This window comes from Phacochoerus africanus, chromosome 8 (genome assembly GCF_016906955.1).
Source record: "Phacochoerus africanus isolate WHEZ1 chromosome 8, ROS_Pafr_v1, whole genome shotgun sequence".
In the NCBI taxonomy this organism is placed as follows: domain Eukaryota; kingdom Metazoa; phylum Chordata; class Mammalia; order Artiodactyla; family Suidae; genus Phacochoerus; species Phacochoerus africanus.
The window spans coordinates 51,808,997-51,835,472 of NC_062551.1; the positions used below are offsets into that span (position 1 = coordinate 51,808,997).

Genomic DNA, 26,476 nt, shown 5'->3' on the forward strand with positions numbered 1-26,476 from the left:
CCGCGGCGGTTGCCAGGCAACGTCAACAAACGACTCCGTCGCCATCTCCGTGTGCTCCCCCCTCCCGCCCGCGCAGACGCGGTGACGCGACGGGCTGTGGAACGTCGTCGCCTAGCAACGTGAAGGTTGTTTGTCCCGGGCCGGGCCGCGCGGCCGCACAGGACGCAACCAGGACCGGCCCGGGCTGGCGGACGGGACGACTGGGAGCCCAGGGTGGGGGGGCGCTGCGGTGATGGGAGCGGGGGAGAACCAGGTCCCCAAATTGCCGGTTTCCCTTTAGACAGCCGCCGTCTGCTTGTCACCGGCTCCTCCTGTCTGACCTGGGACCGCCTCCGCTGAGTATCTGTCCGTCTGCGCCCCCTCCTCCCCAGCATGTCTGTCTGTCCTCCGTCTCCCGCGTCGTGGCTGTCTCATATTCCTCCAAATAATAACAACTAAAATAGATCCAAGCACACCTCCCTGGCCTGCTGCTTTTGCTTCGGACTCCCGGCTTTCTGGGTGCACTGCTGCATTTGGAGGGGGGGGGTCCCAACCGGTGGAGACAGACGCAAAGTAAACCACCTGTGTGGGCAGACACACAGACACATACACTCACTCGGAGCCACAGCCTGAGAGCTCCCTCCCGTTCCTCTGCCTGCTCCCCTCGAGTTCTCTTGCCTGTTTTGTTTGAGCCTCTCTCATCAGACAGGAAGCCCAAGGCCCTTCCATCCTGTCTGGGAAGCTGTCCCCAGCTGGGAGGTTTTAATAACATCCCTAACACACACACCCCCATACCCCCCATCCAGTAGCTTCATGTGACCAAGGCTGGGGTGAATCTCCAGGCAGAGAAGAAATTGGGTGTGTGACTGTGAATGGATGTGACTGTAGGTGAGTGATTCTGTTGGTGACAATGAAATCACTGGAATTTCCTGTGAAATGCTCATGAGGGCTTCGTTCATGTGTGAGAACAACTGTCAGACTGACAGGGTGGTTTCCCTAGTTTGCACTTGTGTATCTGGATGTACAGATATTTGAACCCTGCTGACTGTGTGTGTTTCCATGTGTGTACTTGTCTTTGTGTATGGTCCTATGTGAAACAGCAAGTAGGTAAGGACCTATGGATGTATACAGTTTTGCCTCTGGCTTGCATTTCTCATTGTGTGTGCCTATGTGTGTAGCTCTGGATCTCTGTGTATGGTCATCTGTGTGTAACTACGCAGGGAACTGTGTTTGTCAGATGATTGTCTCTCACGGTTCTTTCAACAGTGTTTATCACAATTTTTAAATATATATTTGTTTGTTTACTGTCTGTCTCCCCCACTGGACTGCATACCCCATGAGGGCAGGGCACAGGGCTATTATAGTCACTGCTGGGTCTCCAGCACTGCCCTGCACACAGTAGGAACTCAGTAATTATTCCTTGAATAAATGAATCAGTGACTCGTGTATGTCCACATCAAGCGCACACATCTGTGTGACTGTGTGAATGTTTCTGGACTTCTGGGTGGTGGTTTCCTATGTGTGTCTTCCAGTTTTGGGGGTCTTGGTAGTAGCTGCATCCAGCTGCATCCCGTAGCTCTAATTTCCATTGCTCACCACACTGCACTATGTGACATATAACAGGCGGCTTCAGTCAATATTTGTGGACTTGAACTGCAGTAGCATTAGGACCTCTATGTACCTCAGTTTTCGCATCTTCAAATGGGAATAAAAATTGTCCCCACTCATAGGACTATTGCAGGGAGTAAATGAGTTCATACAGAGAATGTTTGGAAGGTGCTTGGCGCAGAATAAACTTGTACAAAATACCACTTTTGGTCATCAGTAGTATTATTAATTACTTCCTCTCTGTGTGCCCCTGTAGGCATGTGTCCAGAATCTGAGTTACAGATTCAGAGGTTAGCTGTTCTGAGCTAGTGGGTACCACCATACTTCCGAATGTCAGTTTCCTTTCTATAAAATGGACATGGTAACAACGCATCCTCCAGGGATGGCTCTGACCAAATGAAGCCGTGTTTGTAAACCCTGACACTGCTGCAAGGACCGAGGGAGCGCTCAGTATCTGCAAAGCTAGATCACAATCATCCCTGTGAAACTCAGGGTCTGAGGAAGGCCATGGAGTGGAGTTTGGGGTGGAGAGAGCAGAGATTCACATCACTCAGTGGGGCTGGGAAAGAGGAAAGGGGACGAGGGAAGCAAAGGCACCTGCTGCAGCAGGCGAGGTGAAGGTCAAAATCCTGAAAGGACCTCCTCCAAGGGGACTGTTTGGGGGCTAAGAATTTAAAGAAGCCAGGACCGTTTGGAGAGCTGCCTGGAGGAACAGAAACCAGCTTGAGTCTTGCAGTCTGGGGAACTGGGGGAGGGGGTAGCAACAGCAATAAGAATACTGTACAATACTCAGGCTCTGATAGGGGCTTTGTGAGGAATTTCTGTCTTATTCCAGCTCTGTCCTTGGTGCCTTGAGAGCCTGACACAGAGGAGGGGCTGGGAAAATGTGTTTGAGGGGCTGACTGAGTGACTAAATGAATTTCAACCGGCTGTTCAACCTGTGTCCTGGTCTCTAGGGGAGGTGGGGAGGGCTGGGTGGGCTGCCAGGGCTGGCCTGGGGTCCTAGCCGCTGGGACCTCCTTACGGCTGTCCCCCAGCCCGCTGTTCCCACAGCTCAGGGCGTTGGAGGGCGTGGAGGGGGCCGGGAAGGGAGCGTCAGGTAGCCGGCCGGCCGCCCGCCCTGGATAACTGCCCAGAGTGTCTGCCGGAGGGAGAGGGTAACTCAGGCGCCTGAGTCACCTCGGAGAAACCCCGGCCCGCATACCTGGCCGCTGACATCACCGGCCAGGGCACCCCCGGCGGCCCAGACAAGCTGACTGAATCACAGGCGGAATTCAGCCATCCAGGGCGCGGGCACGTGGCCCGCTGTGACCCCCCACCACACCCCCGCGTGGCCGTCTGGCAGCTGGGGCCGGGCAGGCCGCACTCGGGTCAGTGAGGGGGCACGGGGCCTGACTCAGGGACTGGGCAGCTCCAGCCAGAGACCACCGGGCCGCAGGCCTCCTCAAGGTGCAGGAAGGGGCGCGGGGGGCGGGGGAGCGGGTGGGGAGGCCCCTGGGCGGCGAAGAGGAAGCCTGCGTGGGTGTGACCCGGAGGCTGTGGGTTGCGGCCAGCAGCTGGATGACCTGCTGGGGGTGGATGGGGTCTGAGTGTTTGCGCAGAGAACAATGGAACCACCGAACGTGCGCTCACGCACGCACGCACACACCCAGAGGCGAGCGGAGGCCCTGCCTCTGTGCACCCCAGGGCCGTGGAGCCTCAGGACCTGGGCGGGCACCAGCCTTCACTCCGCAGAAGGGCCGATCAGGCAAGTTCGCGAAGGGCGCCTGGCCTCGGTTTCCTTGACTGCTGAGTGGGGATAATAATTAGGGCCAGATAGCTGAGACTTACAGGTAAAGTCCTTTCTGCCAGGCACTGTTCTAGGCATTTTTTTTTTTCCTTCTTCCACCGCACTCAGCGGCGTATGGACGTCCCTAGGCCGGAGACCCAATCCCAGCGGCAGCTGCGAACTAGGGCACAGCTGCTGCTACGGCTGGATCCCTAAGCCTCTGTGCCACTGCAGGAACTCCTGTTCTGGGCCTTTTTTTGTTTGTTTGTTTGTTTGTTTGCTTTTTAGGGCTGCACTAGCGGCATGTGGAGGTTCCCAGGCCAGGGGTGGAACTGGAGCTACAGCTGCTGATCTACACCACAGCCACAGCAACGCCAGATCCGAGCCAAGTCTGCGACCTACACCACAGCTCACGGCAAGGAGGGATCCTTCACCCGCTGAGCTAGGCCAAGGATTGAACCCACAACCTCGTGGTCCCTAGTCGGACTCATTTCTGCTGCACTGCCACGGGAACCCCTCTGGGCATTTTTATGTACAAAGTCATTTACTCTTCAAAACCCTGAGGTGGTGGTGATGAAGGATAAATTAGGAGATTGATATCAACATATACATACTACTATGCATATAAAATAGTGGAGTTCCCCGGTGGCCTAGCAGTTGTCACTACTGTGGCCCGGGAGCTTCCACATCTGCTGTATACCACAGAGAATTCTACAGTATTCTGTAATGGCCTATATGGGAAAAGAGTCTGGCCATGAACTGCGGTGTAGGTTGCAGACGTGGCTTGGATCCTGCGTGGCTGTGGTGTAGGCTGGCAGCTACAGCTCTGATTGGACCCCTAGCCTGGAACCTCCATATGCTGCGGGTGCAGCCTTAAAAAGCAAACAAAAACAAAAACAACTCTGAAAAAGAATGATTCACTTCGCTGTATACCTGAAACTAAGACAACACTGTAAGTCAACTATACTCCAATAAAATTAAAAAACAAAAAAAAAAAACCGCTAGCGGGAGATGCTGGTATTGTTCTCATGTGACTGGTGAGGCAAGTGAGGTCTAGTGCACAGCCCGTGCCCCTCACGGCGGCGTGGGAAGAGTTCAACAGAGGCGACGCGGCGGAGCTGGAGGGTGCACCAGGCAGGTGGTTAGTTTCCTCCAATGCCTGCCAGCTGTATTATGAATGCTTCTCGTATTATTTTCATTCGAGGGCCAGCTGGAAAGGGCGCCAGACCCGTCATCCTCACCACCTTGGTCAAGTCGTTCCTTTTCGTTTCCCACAGTCTCTCCTGCTTCCTCTCCTCCGGCCTTGCCTGTCTGCAGGAAGCAAGTGCTGTCGGGGCTGTCTCCTCATCTAAATCTTTTCAGGATCTGACAGGAGTTGGCCAAATGCACCTCCACCAGGAAGTCCTCCTGACTTGCGCGGGTCTCCCTGAAACCTCCAGCCACCCAAAGCCTGGAGCAGTTACAGCCAGGGATACACCATCAGCGTGTGTGGGTCTGGGGTGGGGGCGGGTGAGAGGTTGGCCCCATGGTGAGGGGGTCCGCGGCACGCCCGGGCTAGGGCCTGAGACAAGCCAGCATCTGAGAGCAGCCTCTGCTTAACTGTGTCTGCATACCTGCTCCCTGAGACCGTGTATGTGCATGGCTATGAGTGTGCGTGGAAAGAGTGTGCACAGCAATGGGAGCTGGGCGCTGGGCTGCTGTGTATCCATGTGCCTTGGTCTATAGGCTTTTATGCACCTCAGAGCAAGTCTGTGGAGCCTCTTCTGCCCGGGTGACTGGGGAGGCAGGTGGAGAGCTAAGGAATTCTCTGAGTCCACAGCTCTGGGGGTCTCACTGTGTCAGTGGGGGTGCCTGGCTCTGCCAGTTTGTGTGTGTGGAGCTGTGTGCCTGTCGGGAGCTGTGTCGCTTGATGTGTGCATACCTCTGTGATGTGTGAGCACGACAGTGTGTGTCTGTCTCTGTGTGTGACCGTAGGTTTGCTGAGTTAGCCGTGTGTCTGGGTAGACAGAGGAGAGAGGTGTGTGCGGGTACAGCCGTGTTGCCTGCCTGGCTCTGTCTTTCTGTCTCTGGGGTTTGGATTCTGCAAACCATGCCTCCTCTTCTGCACCCCTGACACATAGGTGCACCCCACCCCTAGGAGGACCCAGGGTCACCAGCTCAGCCTGGTTCCTCTCTGGAAGAGGCAGGAAGAAGAGGGAGGCCACACTGTTTCTTAACACCTGGAGCCAGGCCCCAACATCCAGGGACCGCCTCCCTGCCTGTCACCTGGCCGGCAGCATCATCCCTCTTCAATCAAGGCGATGGCCAGGGAAGAGGGAGGCCCAGGTATGTTTCTGGCCCAGGCAGCCTGTCAGGGTTTATGAAAGAATAAAGGAGCGGAAGGTGAAGATTCATTTAATCAACACATATTTATGGAGCCCCTGCTGAGTGACAAGGACAGCCTCCGTCAGCACCTTAACAAGAATACATCCCCACGAGGCAGACCAGCCTGTGCCCAGACAGGCAAAGTGGGGAGCGGAGCTCGCAGGGGAAGGGGTTGGGGTCTGACCCAGGGAGGGCTTCCCAGAGGAGGGGATACAGCAGCTGAGACCTGGCAGAAGCGAGAATGAGCTAGCGGAAGGAAAAGGGGCTATGCTCCAGCCAGAGGAAAGAGCACCAGCAAAGACCTGAGGACCAGGGAGAGAGGGCACAGTGTCTGGAACCCGAAGCAGAGGAGGGGAGGGGAGACTGGGGTGGCTGGCCCAGGCCAGGTGATGCCCAACCTCACCAGGGGCTGAGGTGAGTGAGGAGTCTGACTGCAGGATGCAGGGGTACTGGGGGAGGGGGGGGGCAAGCTAAGAGTCCTCCATCTGAACTGTTCTGCTTCCCTGAAACTCCACAGATACCCCCTCCAGCAGGCCTCCAGGACTGCTCAGAAGGGAGCGGGCCCAGTCAGCCAGTAGCACTCAGTACTCAATGCTGGGCATGTCGGAGTCAGAAGTTACGAACCAGCGGGGCTCTACCCTCAGAGTCGCAGTCATGGCCACAGAACACACCCCCTCCTCCTGTGCCTCTGAAACTCACAGACCTTTCTTTTAGAGCCAGAGCCTTGGCATCACCCAGGGGCCACCTGAAAATGCAAAAGACTGCACCAGATGTGCACTGTAACCAGAGTCCCCGGCTGATTTGTGATAACAGTAACAGCTGAGAAGCCCTGCTCTCAGGCGGAACCTCCCTGCGCCCCGGTTTCCTACTCTCTACAACGGGGACAACAGCAGAAGCGACTTACAGGGCCGACACAGCGTGAGGGTGAATGGGGATAAGGCCCGGGAAAGCTCTGAGCGGAGCTAAGCCTTTATCTACAGAACCCTCCTCCTCATTTTTATGAATAAAATTCAGAACCAGAAAGAACTTCCAGAGCGCACCATCAACCTCCCTTCTCGCCCTATGGATGGGGAAACTGAGGAACAGAGTAGAAAGGGTTTTGCCAAAAGAATGGCAAGATGGGCTGAGGGCTCCCTTTGGCAGAATCGGGCCCCAGGACTGTTTACAGGATGCTGTGAGCAAAGAGCTGGCACTGCCCCCCCAGCCCCATCCTGTCGGGGCAGAAGCCCCCCCCCCCCACGCAGAACCAAGATCTCAGGAGACGGAGCAGGGGTCCTGCCCTCCCCCCACCCTCAAGTCCTCCTTGTCCTGGAAGCTCCCTGGGCTTGAGCCTCATGGGGAAAGACCTGCCTTGGCCACCCCATGCTCTGTGTGCGGGGTGTGCACGTCCATGTGTGTATTTGAGTGAGACTCTGTGTATGAGTGAGAGAGAGTGTGTGTGTGTGTGTGTGTATCTCCAGGGCCAATTTTTCCCTTCGGCACAAAGGGCATGGTACTAGGGCCCATCACAATGTTAAGGGTCCATGAAAATGTTTACTTTATTTATTTATTTATTTTTATTTTATTTTTTGGCTGCATTCCCAGGCCAATGAGTGAATTCCAGCCACAGCTGTGAACCACGCCACAGCAAGAACTCCTAATCTCTTAAAGTCAAAGAAAAACTGAACTCTGGGTCAAATAAAATGTTAGACTATAGGATATTTTTTAATACCAACACAGTGATGAAAAGTAATTTTAAAGATGTCTTTATGGAGAAAGAGGCCCACAAAGGCAAGAGTGCCCAGGACCCACGAAAGCTATAATGTGATCCTATGTGGCTCTGTGTCAGGTGACATGTTAGAAGGTCTACATCTGCAAAGGTCAGGGTGGCTTTGCTTTAAAAACCAAACAAGCCTCTACGATGTGCCAGGCACATCCCAGGAGCGTTATTTCACATAATGCTCCACCAACTCCATGAGTTGGGCACTATGCCCGCTCTCCTTTCCCAGACAAGGAAACTGAATCTCCAGACAGGACTAGCTCAAGTTCACCCAACTACTAAGTGGTGGGGCCAGCACATAAGGCCAGGCCACCTAGATTCTGGGTCTGCCTGTTTGACGGGGGCGGTGAATGCCCAGTGTCCGTATGAATGTGACCATCTGCATGTGAATGTATTGACATATGTAACTGATTTTACTTATTTATGTATTTAGTCTTTTTAGGGCCGCATACGCAGCATATGGAAGTTCCCAGGCTAGGGGTCGAGTCAGAGAATCGGAGCAGAGCTGCCAGCTTACGCCACAGTCACGGCAACATGGAATCTGAGCCGTGTCTGTGACCTATACCACAGCTCAGGGCAACTCGGGATCCTTAACCCGCTGAGCAAGGCCAAGGATCAAACCTGCATCCTCATGGATACTAGTTGGGTTCATAACCCGCTGAGCCACAACAGGAACTCTCATAACTTACTAAACAATAATTAAAAGCATGGGCTCTTAAGCCCCATAGGCTACATTTTTTTATCCCAGCTCCACCACTAATTTGCTGTGTGACTCTAGGCAAGTGACTTCACCTCTCTGGGTCTCCGTTTCCTTGCCTGAAAAATGATAGTTCCTACTTCAGAGTAGTGTTGTGAGAATTAAATAAGTTAATATGAGTGCTCGGAAGAACTAACTCTTGTAATTGTGTGTGAAGAGCACCCATGTGCATCTGTAGTGAGGATAGTGTCACATGTGTTGGGAACCACATGAAGTTGTGTGTGTGCGTGTGTGTGTGGAATCTATTTCTCCATGTGGCCGTGTGTGTGTTGCTGCCTGGAGGTGAATGTCTGAATGCCTGGGTGTGACCCTGTGAGTACGTGCTGGCTGCTGTGGGGACGCAGGGGCCACCTGGGCCAGGGCGTGAAGGCCTCCGGGGGGCCAGGGTAGGTACTGGTGTGTCTCCCTTATTCCGTGGGAGAGGAGATGAGGGGCTTGGATGGCACAGGAATGAGGGGTCACTCCCTGTCTGATGCTGGGGCCGAGTCACTGCCTGCTGGTGGTTGCTGTGTCATCTCCTCGTCCCTGTCCCTACTTCCAGACTGGTGACAGACAGAGGGGGCGTGGAGGAACAAGGTGTTTGAGGCTGGGCTTTTGTCTGGAAAACTCAACCTCCCTGTGCTGCCCCCATGCCCCTTTGGCCTTCCGCAGTCCCCCTCCCCACTACTGGGACAGGGAATCGAAACTGTCCTAGGAGTCAGGAACCACCCAAGCCCTCTTGCTCCGCTTCAGACCTGCTATGTGATGATGAGGCAGGCCCTCCCCATCTCTGGGCCTGTGGGAATTCCACAGTTTTAAAGTGCTTCTCCCTCTGTGCCCTGAGAGGGGAGTGCCAGGAACCCAGGTTTATGAAGCAGCTGGTGAGATCCGTACAGGCAGGTGCCTAAGAGATGGAGGCTGTGGTGTCTGAAATACCCTAATTAGACTCTTGAACCCATTTCCAAACTGGGTGGCCAGGTAAGCAATTTGCCCCTCTAAGCCTGTGTTATAACAGTGTACACTGTGAGCGGACAGGGGCAAGTTTGCAAGACTTGTAACTTCTATCAGCAGAAGCTGTTACTCAAACAATCCCAACACCCAGGTTTTTTTCAGGGCGTTTCACTGAACCAGGCAGTTCTCAGAACTCAGAAAGAGAATAGGAATTCTGGGTTTGCATTTCTTGCGATGGGATCTTGGGCAAGCTGCAACTTCTCTATCATTTTCTCTTTTATAAAATGAGGATTTTCTTCTCTTACCCATGCAAAGCTGTTTTAAGGACTGTAAATATTGTATTGAAAGGCTTAATACAGAGCTGGTTTGGTAATTCATGGCACCTATTAGCATCATGACTACTATTATTTATTATGCCCCCCCCCCCATTCTTTCTGATTGCAGACAGGATTATAAAGCAGAAAGGAGAGATTAATCACACCATCAGCAGCAGGGACACTTCTCCCTGAGTTTCATTACCCATCCTCTCCAAACCCGCGTATCTCCCAAATGCTGAACCTTGGCGGGGGCGGGACTGGCGGCAGGGTCCAAGACACACATCCTTTGCCCCCCACTCTGGGAAAAGTGAAGCTGAAGCTCCGAAAGGAAATCCATTTTTCAAGCGCGAACAACCAGTCGGGGCACAAGCTGGTAGGAGCCTCGGGACTCCACCCCCACCTCCACTTTCACCTGGAGCATCACAGCTCCTCCCTTCAGCTCTGGACTCAGTTTCCCCGCCTATGTGACCACACGACACTAGCCTGGGTCTCCCTTTAAAGAGCCGACCTTCCTCCCGAGAGAGGGCGCCGCACCACCATAAGTGGGAGCGGCAGCCAGAAGTGAAAGGGGACCTCCGCCCCGCCAGCTGGGGTCTGGGGTCTTCTCCGCCGGGGTCCTACCCAGGACCAGCCTAATAGCCTATTAATACCAGCCCCCAGGGCGGCGCCGCACTGCGCAGGCGCGGGTGGGTTCCGCAGGCGCGCGAGGCGAGCGCGAGCTAGCGAGGGATTCCCTCTGACGTAATTGCTAGGATACCAAACAAACACTCAGCCTCTCGCGCCGAGCTCCTTATATGGCTAATTGCGTCACAGGAACTTTGGGGAGACCAGGCCGGGATCCCCTCCCGCCGAGTGCTCCAGAACGCAGCCCCCAAGACCCCCAGGGCCACAAGGGTGATATAGGTGATCAGATCGAAGTTAGGGCAGACCTCTTACCGGTCGGTGCGGGGCTCGGCTCCCCAGGGCCGGAGATATTGAGAAGTTTGTGAAGTGCCGGACAGGTGACGTAAGCAGAGGGCCGGGCCCCGGGCATATAAATACAGGCTGCTCTGGGCTTCATTCATAAGACTGAGAGCTACGGCCAAGGCAGGGACACACGGAGCTGGGACTTGATTGTTGTGGTTCTTCTTCTTGGGGGCTGTGAAATTCGCTTTATTATTTTTTTTCCGGAAAGTTTTTGGACGGCTTCTTCTAGATAATTCTACATTTTCTTTTGGAGGATCGACTTATTTTTTTTCGTCTTCTTTATTACTCCCTTCCCCCTTGTGGGACCCGCCGGACGCGTGGAGGGGACCACTCCCGAAGCAGATTCTGTACAGCAGGACTGAGCTTTCCACCCCTGGGGGAGCGATCCCCCATCGCCCCTTGGTCCTACGGAGCCGGGACTTTCAGGAGGCACAGCGGCATCTTGTGGGGGCCTGGGCACCGCAAAGGAATTACACAGAAACTTTGCCATTGTTGGAGCGGGACGCTGCTCTCACCTCGAGTTTCCCCGGACAGCGCACTTTGGGGACGCGCTCGGCTCACCCCGGACTCGCACCTTTCTTCCCCCACCCGGCCATAGCCTTGGCTTCCCGGCGACCTCAGCGTGGTCACAGGGGCCCCCCTGTGCCCAGGGAAATGTTTCAAGCTTTCCCCGGAGACTACGACTCCGGCTCCCGGTGCAGCTCCTCACCCTCCGCCGAGTCTCAGTATCTGTCTTCGGTGGACTCCTTCGGCAGTCCACCCACCGCCGCCGCCTCTCAGGTAAGTTCTGGAGGGCTGAGGTGCTGCTTTGTGGTTTACAAATTTTTTGAAGTCAAGGGTGGAGGGGGCAATCAATTCCCTTTCCCCAGATAAGGGCGCGTCAAAACCTAAGATCGGAGAGGGAATAGCTTCGCGGAGCACTCTGCAAACTGCAGAGTCCGGACTTGCTTGCAATTGGTTGTGTGCGTGGAGCGTAGGAAGGGAATACAGAGGGGTAAGCTTTCGGGGTGGGGAGAGTGCAATGTTCAGTGCAACGTGTTTGCGGTAGCAGGGCTGAGAACTTTTAGCCGGCTTCGGGGCTGCCCCCCACTCCATCACCAACCTGAAGCTAGCGCGGTCAGGCAGGTGGGGGAAATCCCGGAGAAGCTTCCAGTAGCCTCCTTCCTTTTCCTCCTCCATCCGAGCGCCTACTCTGGCGCCGGGTCACCCTCGACCCAGCGGGAAGGCGGGCGGCAAAACCTCGGTGGCGCTGCCTCCGCCTCCTGCGCGGAGACGTAACGGGGGACCCGTGCGTAACGGCTGACGCGCTGGAATCCTCCGTCTGACGCGGGGCACGCACGGCGCGTGGCGCCCCCTTCGTCCGCCCCGCCCCTGACGTCCCGGGCGCGTTCTATTTTGGAACGCCAGGCCACGTTGCTAAGGGAGGGGGCAGCCCGGCATTCCGATTGGCCGCTGCGGCGCGTCCTTTGACCAATCAACTTTCCCTTCCTATTTGTAGGGTACAGTTTCCTTCCCCCAGTTCGTCCCCGGAACCCGTGGTGCTTCGGCGCCAGAGACTCTTTTACGGGCCTCTAGAGGCAGAGCGAGGGGATTCCTGTCGCAACAGATGCGACCCAATGAGTGCGCAAGGACCTTGCTGGGATCCTGTCCCTCCGCTCTCAGGGTCCGAGGGTGTCTGTTTGTGTGCCTGGGTTTCTCTGGGAGACATGATGACTGTCACCCACTTCTGGCAGACACAGACAGAGTCCCGCTCCCTCTGCTCCGAACGCCGGTCGTCTCTGGTGTGTCCGAAGACAGGACTAGAATCGCTAGCCCAAGGGGAGCCCAGCCAGGTGGTCTCCAGGAGCCCCGCCCCCTCCGGGTTTCCAAGACGCTGATTGGCCAGCGAGCCAGCCCATCCCTCACCACGCCCCCTGGGAGAGTAGTTAAGCCTTCCGAGCAGTTCTAGGGTTACATTTCGGGGTGGGGGGGGAGAAGAGCGCTGCTCCAGCTTGGGGTCTTAGGACCTACACCACTTCCCCTCCGTCACGGTCTGAGGGAGTCCGGCTCCTTACTTTCTCCTCTTGTCTGCCCATCGTAACCTGTCACTCGTCAGTCTCACTCTGGGGAGAGACAATTACTTGAAACGTTGTCCTAAACTCCTAGGCCCGTCCCCCAACATCCTTTTAACTGGGACCCCCCCCCAACCCTGCACGGAGGTCTCATGGACCCTCCAGTCCCTCATCCCCTCGCTCAGAGGGGTGTGTATACGTGTGTGAGTGCAGACGAAGGTTTGGCCTAAGGCCTCTCCCTCTCCCTCCCCTTGCCTCTGGGGTGGGGGTGGGGTGTTGTGGCTGTGTGTGTGGCTGTGACTCCATCCCGGGGGTTCTGTCACCCGGCTGTGTCCAGCCTCCTCCCCACCCCCCCACACCTAAGAGTCACCAACCCGGGGTGTGATTCACCACCCGCTGGAACCGTGCAACCTTTCCCCGAGGAAGAAGGAGGAGGTAGAAGCCAGTTGCACAGAAATCCTCTCATTAACCACTGCGTCACGGTGTAGTGAAAGGGTGGGTGTTGTGGCTTTTTGCCTGTGACACACACATCCACACCCGCTCGCCCTGTGCTCACTCACGGGGTCGGTGTGTGTATGTGTGTTGGGTGTGTGTGTGTCGGTGTCTCTGTTTGTGTGTCTACGCCTGTGTGTGTATGTGTCACCCCGTAGGAGTGCGCCGGTCTTGGGGAAATGCCCGGTTCCTTCGTGCCCACGGTCACCGCGATCACAACCAGCCAGGACCTCCAGTGGCTCGTGCAACCCACCCTCATCTCTTCCATGGCCCAGTCCCAGGGGCAGCCACTGGCCTCCCAGCCCCCAGCCGTCGACCCCTACGACATGCCAGGAACCAGTTACTCCACGCCGGGCATGAGTGGCTACAGCAGTGGTGGAGCTAGTGGCGGTGGTGGGCCTTCCACCAGCGGAACCACCAGTGGACCTGGGCCTGCCCGCCCAGCCCGAGCCCGGCCGAGGAGACCCCGAGAGGAGACGGTGAGTAAGGAGCAGCAGAGCTTGGGCTGGGGTAGTGCGGGAGGAAGCCAGAGAGGCAGAAACTTTCTCACTACTGGGATGAGGGACCGCCTGCAGCCTCAGTGCTGCAGAAACCCTGTCATCCTCACCAGTCTGTGAGGACCAGGGGGTCCTTTTCTAGCTCCTGGGGGGCTCTTGAGGAGGAGGTTGGGGATGGATGGGGAGGCACACCATGCCCCCAAATCTCATGGTCTCTCTCTCCCTGTCTCAGCTCACCCCAGAGGAGGAGGAGAAGAGAAGGGTTCGCCGAGAACGGAACAAACTGGCAGCAGCCAAGTGCAGGAACCGGCGGAGGGAGCTGACAGACCGACTCCAGGCGGTAAGGACAGTCCTGAGGGTGAGGTGAGGGGATGCTGAAGAGGGGCTCTCTCCCCACCTTCTGTTACCCACCACCACCCCACCTGAGCCCTTAGAGAACCAGAGGTTCCACCTGTGGAACTAGGTAGGGACGGGCTTGCCAGGCTCACACACACAGACCCTCGCGTCCTCCTGGCACCTGCCCTCCCCCCGCCACCACTTGCTTGGCCTTCACTTCATCCTAAGGGGCCATGTGAGCAACCTTTCATAGAGGAGGGTCCCCTCTGGGGACTTGGGGAAGCAATAACCCATTTGGCCTCAGTTTTTCCATCTCCTCAAGCCCTCGTCGAGTCTCCCAGGTTCCTTCTAGCTTTAACATCCTGGAGAGCCTTGTGAAACGAAATCCTTTAATCCTACATCAAGTCCCCCACCACCTGCCCCAGCCACCCGTAGTTCTCAGATCTTGGGCTGGTGGCCTTTGCCAAGGTGCCCTTCTGTTTTCACACCCTACCTTAGTCTGAGCATTTTCCACCTGAGGCTTTCAGGATGACCTGCTAACCCAAAGAAATCTTCTACTTGCCTGAACTACCTAATCTCGTCCCAGGGAGGCAGAGGGGGAAGGGTTCCAGGGGGTTTTAGAATAAGTGGCGTTAGAAACGGAATGATCGTTCAGTCATTCAACAAGCCTCTGAGTGCTTCTTGCAACCAGAGACTTCCCCTGGGTACCTAGCCCTTTCCCAACTATCCACTGGATATAGGGGGAAACTGAGGCGCCTCGATTCTTGCTCCAAGTCCCCTCGCACACGAGGCCTCCGTCTAAGGGGGTCTTTCAGTCCAGAACTGCCTTCCAGCCCTGGGCCTCAGCAGCCAGTCTAGGAGAGATGGTTTCAGCCATGACCCACCTTCTCTAGTCGCTCACAGCTTCTTTCTCCTTCCTTGCTCTCCTCTGCAACCTGGCCACCCGGGGCCTCAGGAGACAGACCAGTTGGAGGAAGAAAAGGCAGAGCTGGAGTCGGAGATCGCCGAGCTCCAAAAGGAGAAGGAGCGTCTGGAGTTTGTGCTGGTGGCCCACAAACCGGGTTGCAAGATCCCCTACGAAGAGGGGCCCGGGCCAGGCCCGCTGGCGGAGGTGAGAGATTTGCCGGGGTCAGCATCCACTAAGGAAGATGGTTTCAGCTGGCTGCTGCCGCCCCCGCCACCACCGCCCCTGCCCTTCCAGACCAGCCAAGACGCATCCCCCAACCTGACAGCTTCTCTCTTTACACACAGTGAAGTTCAAGTCCTCGGCGACCCTTTCCCCGTTGTTAACCCTTCGTACACTTCCTCGTTTGTCCTCACCTGCCCGGAGGTCTCCGCGTTCGCCGGCGCCCAACGCACCAGCGGCAGTGACCAGCCTTCCGACCCCCTGAACTCGCCCTCCCTTCTTGCTCTGTGAACTCATTAGACACAAAACAAACAAATACACAAGGGAGAGAGACTTGGAAGAGGAGGAGGAGAGAGAGGGGAAGAGACAAAGCGGGTGTGTGGCCTCCCTGCCTCTCCTGTCTGACCCTCGGCTGCCTCTGCCATCGGACAGGAGGACTTCCTTGTGTTTTGTGCCGCCTCTTGTTTCTGTGGCCCGGCGAGGCCAGAGAGCTGGTGACTTTGGGGGCAGGGGGTGGGGAGGGGATGGACACCCCCAGCTGCCTATCGGCCCTCTCACTTCAACCCAGTGGCTGGGGATGGGGGACGGGGGTGGGGATGATGCCCACCTTTGGGCTGGAGGGACTGGGGTGCTGGTGGTGGACTGTGGGGTGGGTGGAGTCCTCTCCAGAGAGGTCCAACAAGGAGAGGCCACAGAGCCCCCAGCAGGGTCTCCCACGCCCACCCTTCACGGGCTGACCGGGCTGGTTCTCCCAGCTCCCCCGACCTTAGCTTATTTATCCAACATTTCCGTGTGGTTAGATCCTCCTCTGAATTGAGCCCTCCTTGAAAGGGAAGCTGATGCTCCCCTCTGATAATCTCCTTCCCTCCACCTTTGACTTAGAAATGTGAACCTCCCTCCCTGACCGTCCAGCTGCTCCCTCCCAGCAAAACTGGCTCTGATTTGAATTTCCGGCCCCCTAAGGCTCGCCCCCTGTTCAGCCCCCAGCCCTGCCTTCGGATGACAGTATTATCCCCCGCCACCGCCACCGCCCCCCTCAGCCTCCCCTCCTGGCCTTCCTTGTTGGGCCTCTCTGATTCAGGCAGCAGGGGGCGCTGTGATGCCTGTCCTGCTGGAGTGTTTTATACTGTGAAATGAATTGGCCGGACTGTGGGGGGAGCCCCGGTGGGGACAGGACCCTTCCCATGCCCCCAAAGACTTTCCATGGTCTCCCTCCCCAATCTGCCTCCGTGCTCCCCCCAAAATGAGTTAGACTCAAGGGGGTGACAGAAGCGAGAAGGGGGGGGTGACAGTTATCTTATCCATCCGCGTGGCCTCTCTCCTCAGGAGCCCCCAGACCAAGCCCTGGCCTTTTCCGTTAAGGCCTGTCCCCCATCCCAGCCTAGGACGCCGACGTCTCCCTCCCCTTGGCCCCCACATCCCTTCTAACGAGGGAGCGCGGGGAGAGTGCCAGGGGACCCGACGTTTTTCCGGAGATTTCAAGGCTGAGGCTTCGGCCCCCGCCCCCTAGGGTTGCGGGCCTGGGGATGCCCACGGGGCTGGGCCCCCGCCCCCAATCTTGGTTTTGGCTCCCTCCCCCCGCCTTTCCCTGTGCTTCACCTCGAGGGAAGTTTCTCACGAGGCTAATGGATATTTTTTAATATCGGGTGGGTCCCGCCGCCCTCCGTGCTGCATGGAAAACATTCCACTGCCCCGTCCCGCGCGGCTCCCGCCCTGAACCCGGACCCCCGCCTCCCGCGGCTATTTATCCCTTTCCTGGTTTCCGAAAAGCACTTATATCTATTATGTATAAATAAATATATTATATATGGGTGTGCGTGTGTGCGCGTGAGTGTGTGAGAGCTTCTGCAACCTTGGCCTAGGTCACGTTCGTTGTCCCTCAAAGCCATGCCACTGAATTGGAAACACCGCTTCTGGAAACTTGGAGGCAGCCCGTCTCTGGCTGTCTCTGTCTTGAGCTGTCTCTCTTCTGACTGTCTCGGCCCCTCTGGTTGTTTCTGGCCTGTCTCTGGCCGCCTCCTTCCCGACTGTCTCTCCCCCTGTGTCTCTTCTCTGCCCGTTTTGGCCTGACCGTTTCCACCTGACTGTCCCTGGTCCTCCAGCTGTCTTCTGACTCTGGGTTCGGTTCGTTGGGGACGTGAGGTTTCCGTCTGGGGAGTGAGCCTAAGGGATTCGAGATGTTCATAGTTTGTATCTTGGAGAATTCTGGCTGTGAGTGTGAGGCTGTGAGCAGGGCCTGCCCCTGCGGACCCGCAATGTATTGAATCTCCAACCCCCCACCCTATGCTGTGTTTGTGGTTCTCTTTTTGTATTTTGCACCTGACCCCCAGGGGGGCTGGGGCTGGCTGGCACTGGGCGCTACCCTGCCCTTCGTGGTTCTGCACTGTCGCCAATAAAAAGCTCTTTAAAATGCATCCACCAAGTTTTGGGGTCTATTTGCTTCTGATACCCATCACCTGCCTTCTTTTAGCATGAGGGAGTGAGGTTAGATTGCTAGGGGACCCCCCCCCCACACACACACACACCGGAACACCTACCAGTGAATCAGCCAACAGCAGGAGGGAAGGAGTTTAGACAGTCAGAAGGATTTCCCACAGACATAGGCTGTGCCTCCTCCTTGAAGAAGTAATGAGACAAAATATTAGCCATGAGGTGTGTCATGGAGGCTCCCTAGTGAGCTGTATGCTTGATCCCGTGTGCTTCGGGGATGGCCTGAGCGAAAGTCAGGTGCAGCAAAGTCCAAACTGTTCAAGACTACCCAGGTACAAGGTCGGGAGTCCTCAGTCTCATATGAACGACAAAGTATGGGTCCCTTTGTAAACATGGGTTTCCTTTGACTTTTCACACAATCAGTCACTTCTGGATTGAGAACACACTGGGGACAACCCAGGACTGACTAAACCCAAAATACTGCCACTTTGGCCAAAGATACAGCTGAGCCATCGCTGCCGAAAGATCCAAGCCCACTCTCATCTGCATAGCAACAAGCACCCTGGGAATTGAAGTCACGGTCCAGAGGCCAGGTGTCTCAGTAAATGAGTAAGCAGGGGGATTTGTCATGATGGAACTACTTCACGGATTAATTAATTCAAAAATTTGCTAAATGCCTACTGTGTGCCCAATCCTGCGCTGGGCAGCACTGGGGACCCTGGGAGACTGAAACAGCTTCCAGGCTCTCCCCTCCTGCGGTTCACAATCCCATGGGGGACACAGACCTGTTCCCAGGCGTGGACGATCCAAAGTGGACAGGGTCGGGGGAATCCACGGGACTTGGGGGGCCCAGTGGGGACAACTAACCTCGTCTGGGAGTCAGGAAAGACTTCCTAGAGGAGAGGATGGCCGGGCTGCATCTTAAAGGAAGAACAGAGGGCAGAGAAGGGGATAGAAAAAGGCAGAATCTAATGAAAGAGTCAGTGCAAGTTATTGGGGAGAGGGCTTGATGTGCTGCGGTTCACGGTTCACCCGGTGGGGGTCAGTGGGGCTGGAACAAGAGGTGTGATGGGAGAGGGTAGCAGGAACCAGATTCTGTGGGCTAAGATTCCAGACTAAGAGTTTAGATTTTTCTCTCCAGGACATTGAGGAGCTATGGCAGGTTTTGAGCATAAGAAGTTCACCGATAAGATTGTGCTTTAAGAAGACTCCGAAAATGGTTGCAAACAATGGGCTCAATTGCCAAAATATTCAAAAAACTCACACGACTCAACGACAACAACAAAACAAACAACCCAATCGCAAAACGGGCAGAAGACCTAAATAGACACGTCTCCAAAGAGGACACACGCATGGCCAGCAGGCACATGAAAAAATGCTCAACACCACTCGTTATTAGAGAAATGCGAATCAAAACTACAATGAGGTAGCACCTTACACGGGTCAGAATTGCTATCATTAAGAAGCCTACAAATAACAAGTGCTGGCGAGGGTATGGAGAAAGGGAGCCCGCCTACACGGTTGGTGGGAAGGTAAATTGGTGCCGACGCTATGGAGAACAGTATGGAGGTTCCTCAAAAACCTAAATACAGAACTGCCACAGGATCAAGCAATCCCACTCCTGGGCATATATCCCGACAAAACTACACCCGTCTAGAGTAATGACAATGAAAACAAAAATAAACAAACGGGACCTAATTAAACACAAAAGTTTTTGCACAGCAAAGGAAGCCCTAAACAAAATGAAAAGACAACCCACAGAATGGGAGAAAACATTTGCAAATGAATCGACTGACAAGGGACTCATCTCCAAAATATATAAATACCTCCCGCAGCTCAATATCAAAAAAACAAAAAACCCCATCAAAAAATGGGCAGAAGATCTAAACAGACAATTCTCTAAAGGAGACATACAGACGGCCAAAAAACACATGAAAAGGTGTTCAACATCACTCATGATTAGAGAAATGCAAATCACAAGTGAGGTAAAAATGAGGTACCACCTTACACCAGCCAGACGGGCTATTATCAAAGAGCCTACAAACAATGTTGGAGAGGGTGTGGAGAAAAGGGAACCCTCTTACACTGTTGTCGAGAATGTAAATTGGTGCGACTATGGAAAAATGTATGGAAATTCCTCAATAAACTAAAAATAGCATTACCATATGATCCAGCAATCCTACTCCTGAGCATATATCTGAAGAAAACCATGACTTGAAAAGATACATGCACCCCAAGGTTCACTGATGCACTATATACAATAAGCAAGACATGGAAGCAACCAAAATGCCCATCCACAGAGGAGTGGATCAAGAAGATGTGGTACATACACACAATGGAATATGACTCAGCCACTAAAGAATGAACGGCATTTGCAGCAACATGGACGGACCTAGAAATTATCATGCTAAGTGAAGTTTGTGAGACACAAACATCATATGCCATCACTTATAGTGGAACCTAAAAAAAGGATACAAATGAACTTATTTGCAGAACAGAAACTGGTTTGCAGATTTTGAAAAACTTATAGTTACCAAAAGAGACCGGTTGGGGGTGGGGGAGGGATGGGTTGGGGGTTTGGGATGGAAAAGTTCTAAAATGAGGCTGTGATGATGGTTGTACAACTATAAATATAATAAAATTGGCTAAATTAATAAATAAATAAGAAAAAACAAGAAAAAAAATACTGTTAACAAAATAAAGCAACCACCGACCTCTGGTACTTCTATACAATGGAGTGTTACACCACAATAAAAAGTAATGAATTACTGATGTAAATAACAGAGATGAATCTCAAAGGCATTCAGCTAAATGAAAGAAGCTAGTTACAAAAGGCTACATATGGGAGGGGAGGGATAAGTTAGGAAGGTGGGGGAGTTCCCGGCTGTAGATCCGTGGTAACTAACCCAACCAGTATCCATGAGGATGCGAGTTCCATCCCTGGCCTCGCTCCGTGGGTTAAGGATCCGGCGTTGCCGTGAGCTGTGGTGTAGGTCACAGATGCGGCTTGGATCTGGCATTGCTGTGGCTGTGGTGTAGGCCAGCAGCTGTAGCTCTGATTGGACCCCTAGCCTGGGAACCTCCATATGCAGTGGGTGCGGCCCTAAAAAAGTTAAGAGGATGGGGGAGTTCCCGTCGTGGCGCAGTGGTTAACGAATCCGACTAGGAACCATGAGGTTGCGGGTTCGGTCCCTGGCCTCGCTCAGTGGGTTAACGATCCAGCGTTGCTGTGAGCTGTGGTGTAGGTTGCAGACACAGCTCGGATCCCACGTTGTTGTGGCTCTGGCGTAGGCCAGTGGCTACAGCTCCGATTGGACCCCCCTAGACTGGGAATCTCCATATGCCACGGGAGCGGCCCAAAAAATGGCAAAAAAGGACAAAAAAAAAAAGTTAAGAGGATAGGATTACCACATACACACTACTGTAGATAACATTGATAACTACAAGGACCTACTGTAGAGCGTAGGGAAATGTCCATATTCTGTGATAACCTTTATGGGAAAAAATTAGTGGATATTTGTATATGTATAACTGATTCAGTTTGCTGTACACCTGAAACTGATACAACACTGTAAGCCAACTATACTCCAATAAAATTTATTTTTATAAAAAACAGATGTAGGAGTTCCCCTCGTGGCTCAGTGGTTAACGAACCCAACTAGGAACCATGAGGTTGTGGGTTCGGTCCCTGCCCTTGCTCAGTGGGTTAACGATCCGGCGTTGCCGTGAGCTGTGGTGTAGGTTGCAGACGCAGCTTGGATCTGGCATTGCTGTGGCTGTGGTGTAGGCTCAACAGCTACAGCTCCGATTAGACCCCTAGCCTGGGAACCTCCATATGCCACCAGTGCAGCCCTAGAAAAGACAAAAAGACAAAACAAAAACAAAAACAAAAACAAAAACAAAACAGATGTAGTACACATATACAATCAAATACCATAAAAAAGAATGAAATGATGCCATTTGCAGCAACATGGATCCAACCAGAGATGACCATACTAAGTGAAGGAAGTCATAAAGAGAAAGACAAATACTATATGATATCACTTATATGTGGAATCTAAAAATATGGCACAGATTAACTTACCGACAGAACAGACTCACATAGAGAACAGACTTGTGGTTGCCAAGGGGGAAGGAGGAGAAAGTGGGATGGACTGGGAGTTTGGGGTTAGCAGATGCAAACTATTACATTTAGAATGGATAATCAAAAAAAAAAAAAAGGAAAGCAGAGAACACATTTATTATTTCAAACAAACAAACAAGTAAACAAACAAGAGAGAAAGAGAGAGGAGTTTCCATCCTGGCTCAGGAGAGACGAATCTGGCTAGTAACCATAAGGATGCAGGTTCGATCCCTGGCCTTGCTCAGTGGGTAGAGATCCGGCATTGGCGGTGAGCTGTGGTGTGGGTTGCAGACACAGCTTGGATCTGGCACAGCTGTGGTTGTGTGTAGGCCGGTGGCTGCAGCTCTGATTCAACCTCTAGAATGGGAACCTCCATATGCCATGGGTGGGGGCCTAAAAAGACAAAAATAGGTAAATACATTTTTTTTTTTCTTTTTAGGGCCGCACCCGCGGCATGTGGAAGTTCCCAGGCTAGGGGTCCAATTGGAGCTACAGATGCTGGCCTATGCCACAGCCACAGCAACGCCAGACCTGAGCCATATCTGGGACCTCATGGCAACACCAGATCCTTAACCCACTGAGCGAGGCCAGGGATCAAACCTGCAACCTCATGGTTCCTAATCGGATTCATTTCCGCTGTGCGACGATGGGAACTCCCATCAATACATTTTAAAAAATTAAAAAAAAAAAAGAATGTATAAGCAATGAGGTCCCACTGTATAACAGGGAATTACATCTAGACCATTGATGGACGATAATATAAGAAAGGGAACGTGTATGTGTGTGTGTGTATGACTGAATCACTTTGCTGTATAGCAGAAATTGGCACATTGTAAATCAACTGTACTTTCATTAAAAAATAAATACAATACAATACAATAAAATGAAATAAAAGACGCCAGGTTGAGGGCTGCTGGGAGAGAAAGGGGCAAGGCTAAGGCAGAAGACCAGGAGGAGGCTAGCATGAGGACACTGAGGTGCGAGGGGGAGCCTGGACCAGGGCCAGGGCAGTGGGATAGAGAAGCAGAAGGATCCGAAAGACTTTTAGGAGGCAGAACAGACGGGACTTGGGAGTAGCTGGCTTGGGGAAGAGAGCACAGGGCAGTGGTGCTGAGACCCTGGCACAGCACAGGGTCACACCAGCAGAGGCCAGAGGTCGGAGAGCCCTGGGGCTGGCGGCCTCCCAAAGCTGGGTGACCTTGGACGAGACTTCCTCTTTCTGAACAGCTGCAGAATGGGGCTGAGGGCAGTACGTTAGCTTCAACCCTGCCAGCGCTGAGCAGAGCAAAGTGCTGTCATCGCCATCCTCATTGCACTTCTTGGGGCCACCTTGATTCGCAACCTGTCATATTCCCCTCATCTGCTGGCTAATCCACTGGCACCCTCCTTTGGTATGCTTAGACGTTACCCTGACACCCTACCTGAAGTCAGGTCTCCTTATAAGATGTCCTCATATGTTCTGTACCTGCCCTTGCAGTAGTTTTCAATTTTGTCGTGGTTAATTAAATGTATAATGAATGACTGTTTAAAGTTTGTCTCCTCCACTAGCCTGGGAGCACCACGAGGTCAGGGTCAGTTTGTTGGCATCACTGTGTTCCGAGCATGGCTCGGTGCAGGGCTGGGCTTTGAGCAACCACTCAGCAGATATTTGCTGAATGAGTGAACGAATAAATGATCAAATGAAGACATATTTGATTAACAAGTGCAGGCATGATTCAATACAGGATTGAGTAAATGACTACGTGAGCAAGCGAAGGGGAGGAACCCAAGATAATTCTTAAACTGTCAATAGCCTAGAACTGAAAGGATAGACAAGCGTGTCTTCATTTTTTGGAGTTCTTTGAAATTCCCAGGAAAAAAAAATGCAATTATAGGAAGTGACACACGTGGCGAAAGGTAAACTGCGAAGCAGAGGACTGCAGCGACATCTTCATGCATGGCTCTGAGGCCAACCCTCAATTCCAATGTTTGCTTGGGAGAAAGAAAAGCTACTGTTAACTCGCTCCGCCCGAAAGGTGGAATTGAACCACTCTGTCGCTAGACAGCTACAGGTTTGAAGCCTGCACCCCAGACCACTGAGGATCATCCGGGCAAGAGACAGTAGTCTCAGCACAAGTATATAAAACCCAGAAATTCCTATCACTTTACAGCCATGGTTACGGGATTTGGGAGGGTGTGATACTGTTGACTTCAATATCTATAAAGTCTCCCCAGCTATGCATTAGGCAAGTATTCTTCCAAAATGTTGCCCTTGCCTATATGGTAGAATCATTGCCGCTTTGGAAACCGTCTCATTTGCATAATGCCGCGCATTCTGGGAAACGGCGTCGAGGCCCCAGCTCCCTTACCTCTAGTGCTTAAAGGACCAGAAGCCCCTTTTTCCAAGAGAGAAGACCATTTTTTAAGAGAAAAGACTCACAATTCGTCATTCAGAAGCCCTTTCCCTGAAAAATCCGGATTCGAGGGAGCAGGTTCGTGCTAGAGTGTAATTTAGCCCGTTCCCAGACGCTCGGGACTGGCGAGTATAGGGCCGGTGCGACACCTGCTGTTCTATTATGGAACTTCAGAGACCTACTGAGCCCCATAATTCAAACGTGTTATTTAGTGAGCGGCAATGAGTTCCAGACACAGACCTAGGGGGTGAGGATGACAGAACTTCTGTTCCCAACGAGCTTAGACCCTGGAGACCCTCGGTTTTTGCATCCGCATTTTATGGCCGAGGAAATCGAAACATAGAAACGAATAATATCGTACCCCAGTTCACATAGCCCATCCATTTGGGGGAATCGAACCTGCGCCATCATAACCATTATTTAAAAAAAAAAAAAAAAAAAAAGTGATCCTTCGAGTTCCTGCTGTGGCTCAGCGAGTTAAGAACCTGACTAGTATCCATGAGGACGCCGGTTTGATCCCTGGCCTCGCTCATCGGGTTAAGGATCCGGTGGCAGGGGTAGGTCGCAGAGGATGTGGTGTAGCTATGGCCGGCCGTGGTGTAGGCTGGCAGCTACAGCTCAGATTCGACCCCTAGCCTGGGAACCTACATATACAGCAGGTGTGGCTCTAAAACAAAACAAAAAAAAGTGATCCTTTTAAAACCCGAGTCAGTGATCCTTCCAAAAAATATCATTTTCCAACATGACGTCTTCCCATGGCTCCTATCTCAGAGTACAATCAAACTTCTTAACACGGCCTTATAATCCCAATGATCCAGGCTCTTTCACTCCTCTGACCCATCTCCTCCTCCTCTCTCCTCATATACGTGGCTTCTGGCACACAGATCTCTTGCTGTACCCACTGGGCATGCTCCCTTCTGAGGGCCTTTGCTTTTGTTGATCCCGCTGCCTTAAGCCTGAATTTCCCTTCCTCCACATGTTCACATGACTCACTGCCTCCCATCACTTTGGCCTCTGCTTAAATATCACCACTTAACGAGGCCTTCCCTGACCACCAAGTTAAACTAGCAAGACCTGTCACTCTATCCTCTTCCGAGGACAGACTTTTCTCCATCACCCTGATCACCGCCTGCCATGTAGGTCGCAGACACAGCTCGGATCCTGTGTGGCTGTGGCTGTGGCCGGCAGTTACAGCCCCAACTGGACCCCTAGTCTGGGAATCACATGTCTCGAGAGCGGCCCTGGAAAAGGCAAAAAGACAAAAAAAAAAAGTTTGAAGGATGAATGCAAGAAATATGATCACTATCCTTCTCTGAGTGTCAGTTTCCTCCTCTGGAAAACAAGATTAATGCAACTAAGAGGTCACAAAGAGCAGATGGATGTAAAAGCCTGGCATGCACCGCAACGGAATAAGAAATAGCTTGGCTCATCCTCGACAACGGCTCTGGCATGTGCAAAGCTGGCTTTGCTAGGGATGACGTCCCCCCAGGGCTGTGTTGCCTTCAGCATCGGCGCCGACGCACCAGGGCATCACGGTGGGTATGGGGTAGAAGGAGAGTTACGGGGGCGATGAGGGCCAGAGCAAAAAGCACGTTATCCTGATCCTCACGTACCCGGATCGACCTCGGTGTCATCACCGACTGGGACAACTTGGAGAAGATCGGCACCACACCTACAAAGAGCTGCACGTGGCCCCGGAGGGGCACCCGGGCTACTGACGGAGGCCCACCTGAACTCCAAGGCCAGCAGTGAGAAGATGACTCAGGTCTCACTCCAGACCTTTCAACACCCCGGCCACGTCCGTGGCCATCCAGGTTGTGCTCTCCCTGTACGCTTCCTGCCGCCGGGGACCGGGTCACCCACACGGTGCCCATCTACAGGGGTACGCCTTCCCCCACGCCACCCTGCGTCTGGACCTGTCCGGCCCGGACCCGACCGACTGACTACCTCATGAAGATCCTCAGCGGAGTGTGGCGACAGCTTGACCACCACGGCGGAGCTGGAAGCGGCGCGTGACGTCGGGGAGAAGCTCTGCCGTGTCACCCTGGACGTCGAGCAGGAGATGGCCACCGCGGCGTCCTCCTCTTCCCTGGAGAAGAGCTGCGAGCTGCCCGCTGGTCACGTGATCAACCCACCCACCCACCGACACCAGGCGCGCTTCCGGTGTCCCGCTTTCCCGGGTCTGGAGTCGGGTAGCAAGCACGAGACCACCTTCAACAGCATCGCCAAGAGGACGTCGCCATCCAGAAGGACCTGTGTGCCAACGTGGTGATGCTGTCCGGGGGGACCTCCATGTACCCCGGCATCGGCGACAGGATGCAGAGGGAGATCAGGGCTCCGACCCTCAGCACGATGAAGATCAAGATCATGGCTTCCTCTGGAGCGGGAGGACTCAGTGTGGAAGGGGCTCCATCCTGGCCTCGCTGTCCACCTTCCAGCTGATGTGGATCAGCAAGCAGAAGAATGACTAGCTGGCCAACCCCCCCCTCCCCCGTTGTCCACCACAAATGCTTCTAAACCGACCGAAAGCAGATCCGTGGCATTTGCTGCGAGTGAATTCACCTCTTCCTCACCTCCTGA

At 53.7% G+C, this 26,476-nt stretch overlaps 1 protein-coding gene, 1 long non-coding RNA gene, 1 other non-coding gene and 1 pseudogene across 4 annotated transcripts; 3 read left to right on the forward strand and 1 right to left on the reverse strand.

The window, feature by feature from the left end:
- The first annotated feature begins 4,375 nt into the window (after positions 1 to 4,375).
- On the forward strand, positions 4,376 to 6,745 carry LOC125133462 (uncharacterized). The gene is made up of 2 exons (XR_007136444.1): positions 4,376 to 5,680; positions 6,237 to 6,745. It is a non-coding gene; the product is annotated as an uncharacterized LOC125133462 (long non-coding RNA).
- A 3,779-nt stretch (positions 6,746 to 10,524) lies between these two features.
- Positions 10,525 to 17,364, forward strand: FOSB (FosB proto-oncogene, AP-1 transcription factor subunit). 2 transcript variants are annotated; one of them, XM_047789972.1, is made up of 5 exons: positions 10,525 to 11,228; positions 13,150 to 13,470; positions 13,721 to 13,828; positions 14,780 to 14,935; positions 15,076 to 17,364. In XM_047789972.1, exons 1-5 carry the CDS (start codon positions 11,103 to 11,105, stop codon positions 15,076 to 15,078), a joined length of 714 nt encoding a protein of 237 aa, XP_047645928.1. In that variant the 5' UTR covers positions 10,525 to 11,102; the 3' UTR covers positions 15,079 to 17,364. The 2 variants fall into 2 exon arrangements, with proteins under 2 accessions (XP_047645928.1, XP_047645927.1); XM_047789971.1 differs by having other exon boundaries at positions 14,780 to 17,364.
- Positions 17,365 to 18,378: 1,014 nt separating this feature from the next.
- On the forward strand, positions 18,379 to 26,413 carry LOC125132562 (actin, cytoplasmic 2-like; annotated as a pseudogene).
- TRNASTOP-UCA (transfer RNA opal suppressor (anticodon UCA)) lies at positions 23,509 to 23,595 on the reverse strand. The gene has a single exon. It is a non-coding gene; the product is annotated as a tRNA-Sec (tRNA).
- Positions 26,414 to 26,476: the final 63 nt, after the last annotated feature.

Coding starts and splice junctions, on each gene's coding strand:
- FOSB (XM_047789971.1), top strand. CDS start 11,103: ATGTTTCAAGCTTTCCCCGGAGACTACGACTCCGGCTCCCGGTGCAGC. Junction 13,471..13,720: donor GGAGACCCCGAGAGGAGACG/GTGAGTAAGGAG, acceptor TCCCTGTCTCAG/CTCACCCCAGAGGAGGAGGA. Junction 13,829..14,779: donor TGACAGACCGACTCCAGGCG/GTAAGGACAGTC, acceptor CCGGGGCCTCAG/GAGACAGACCAGTTGGAGGA.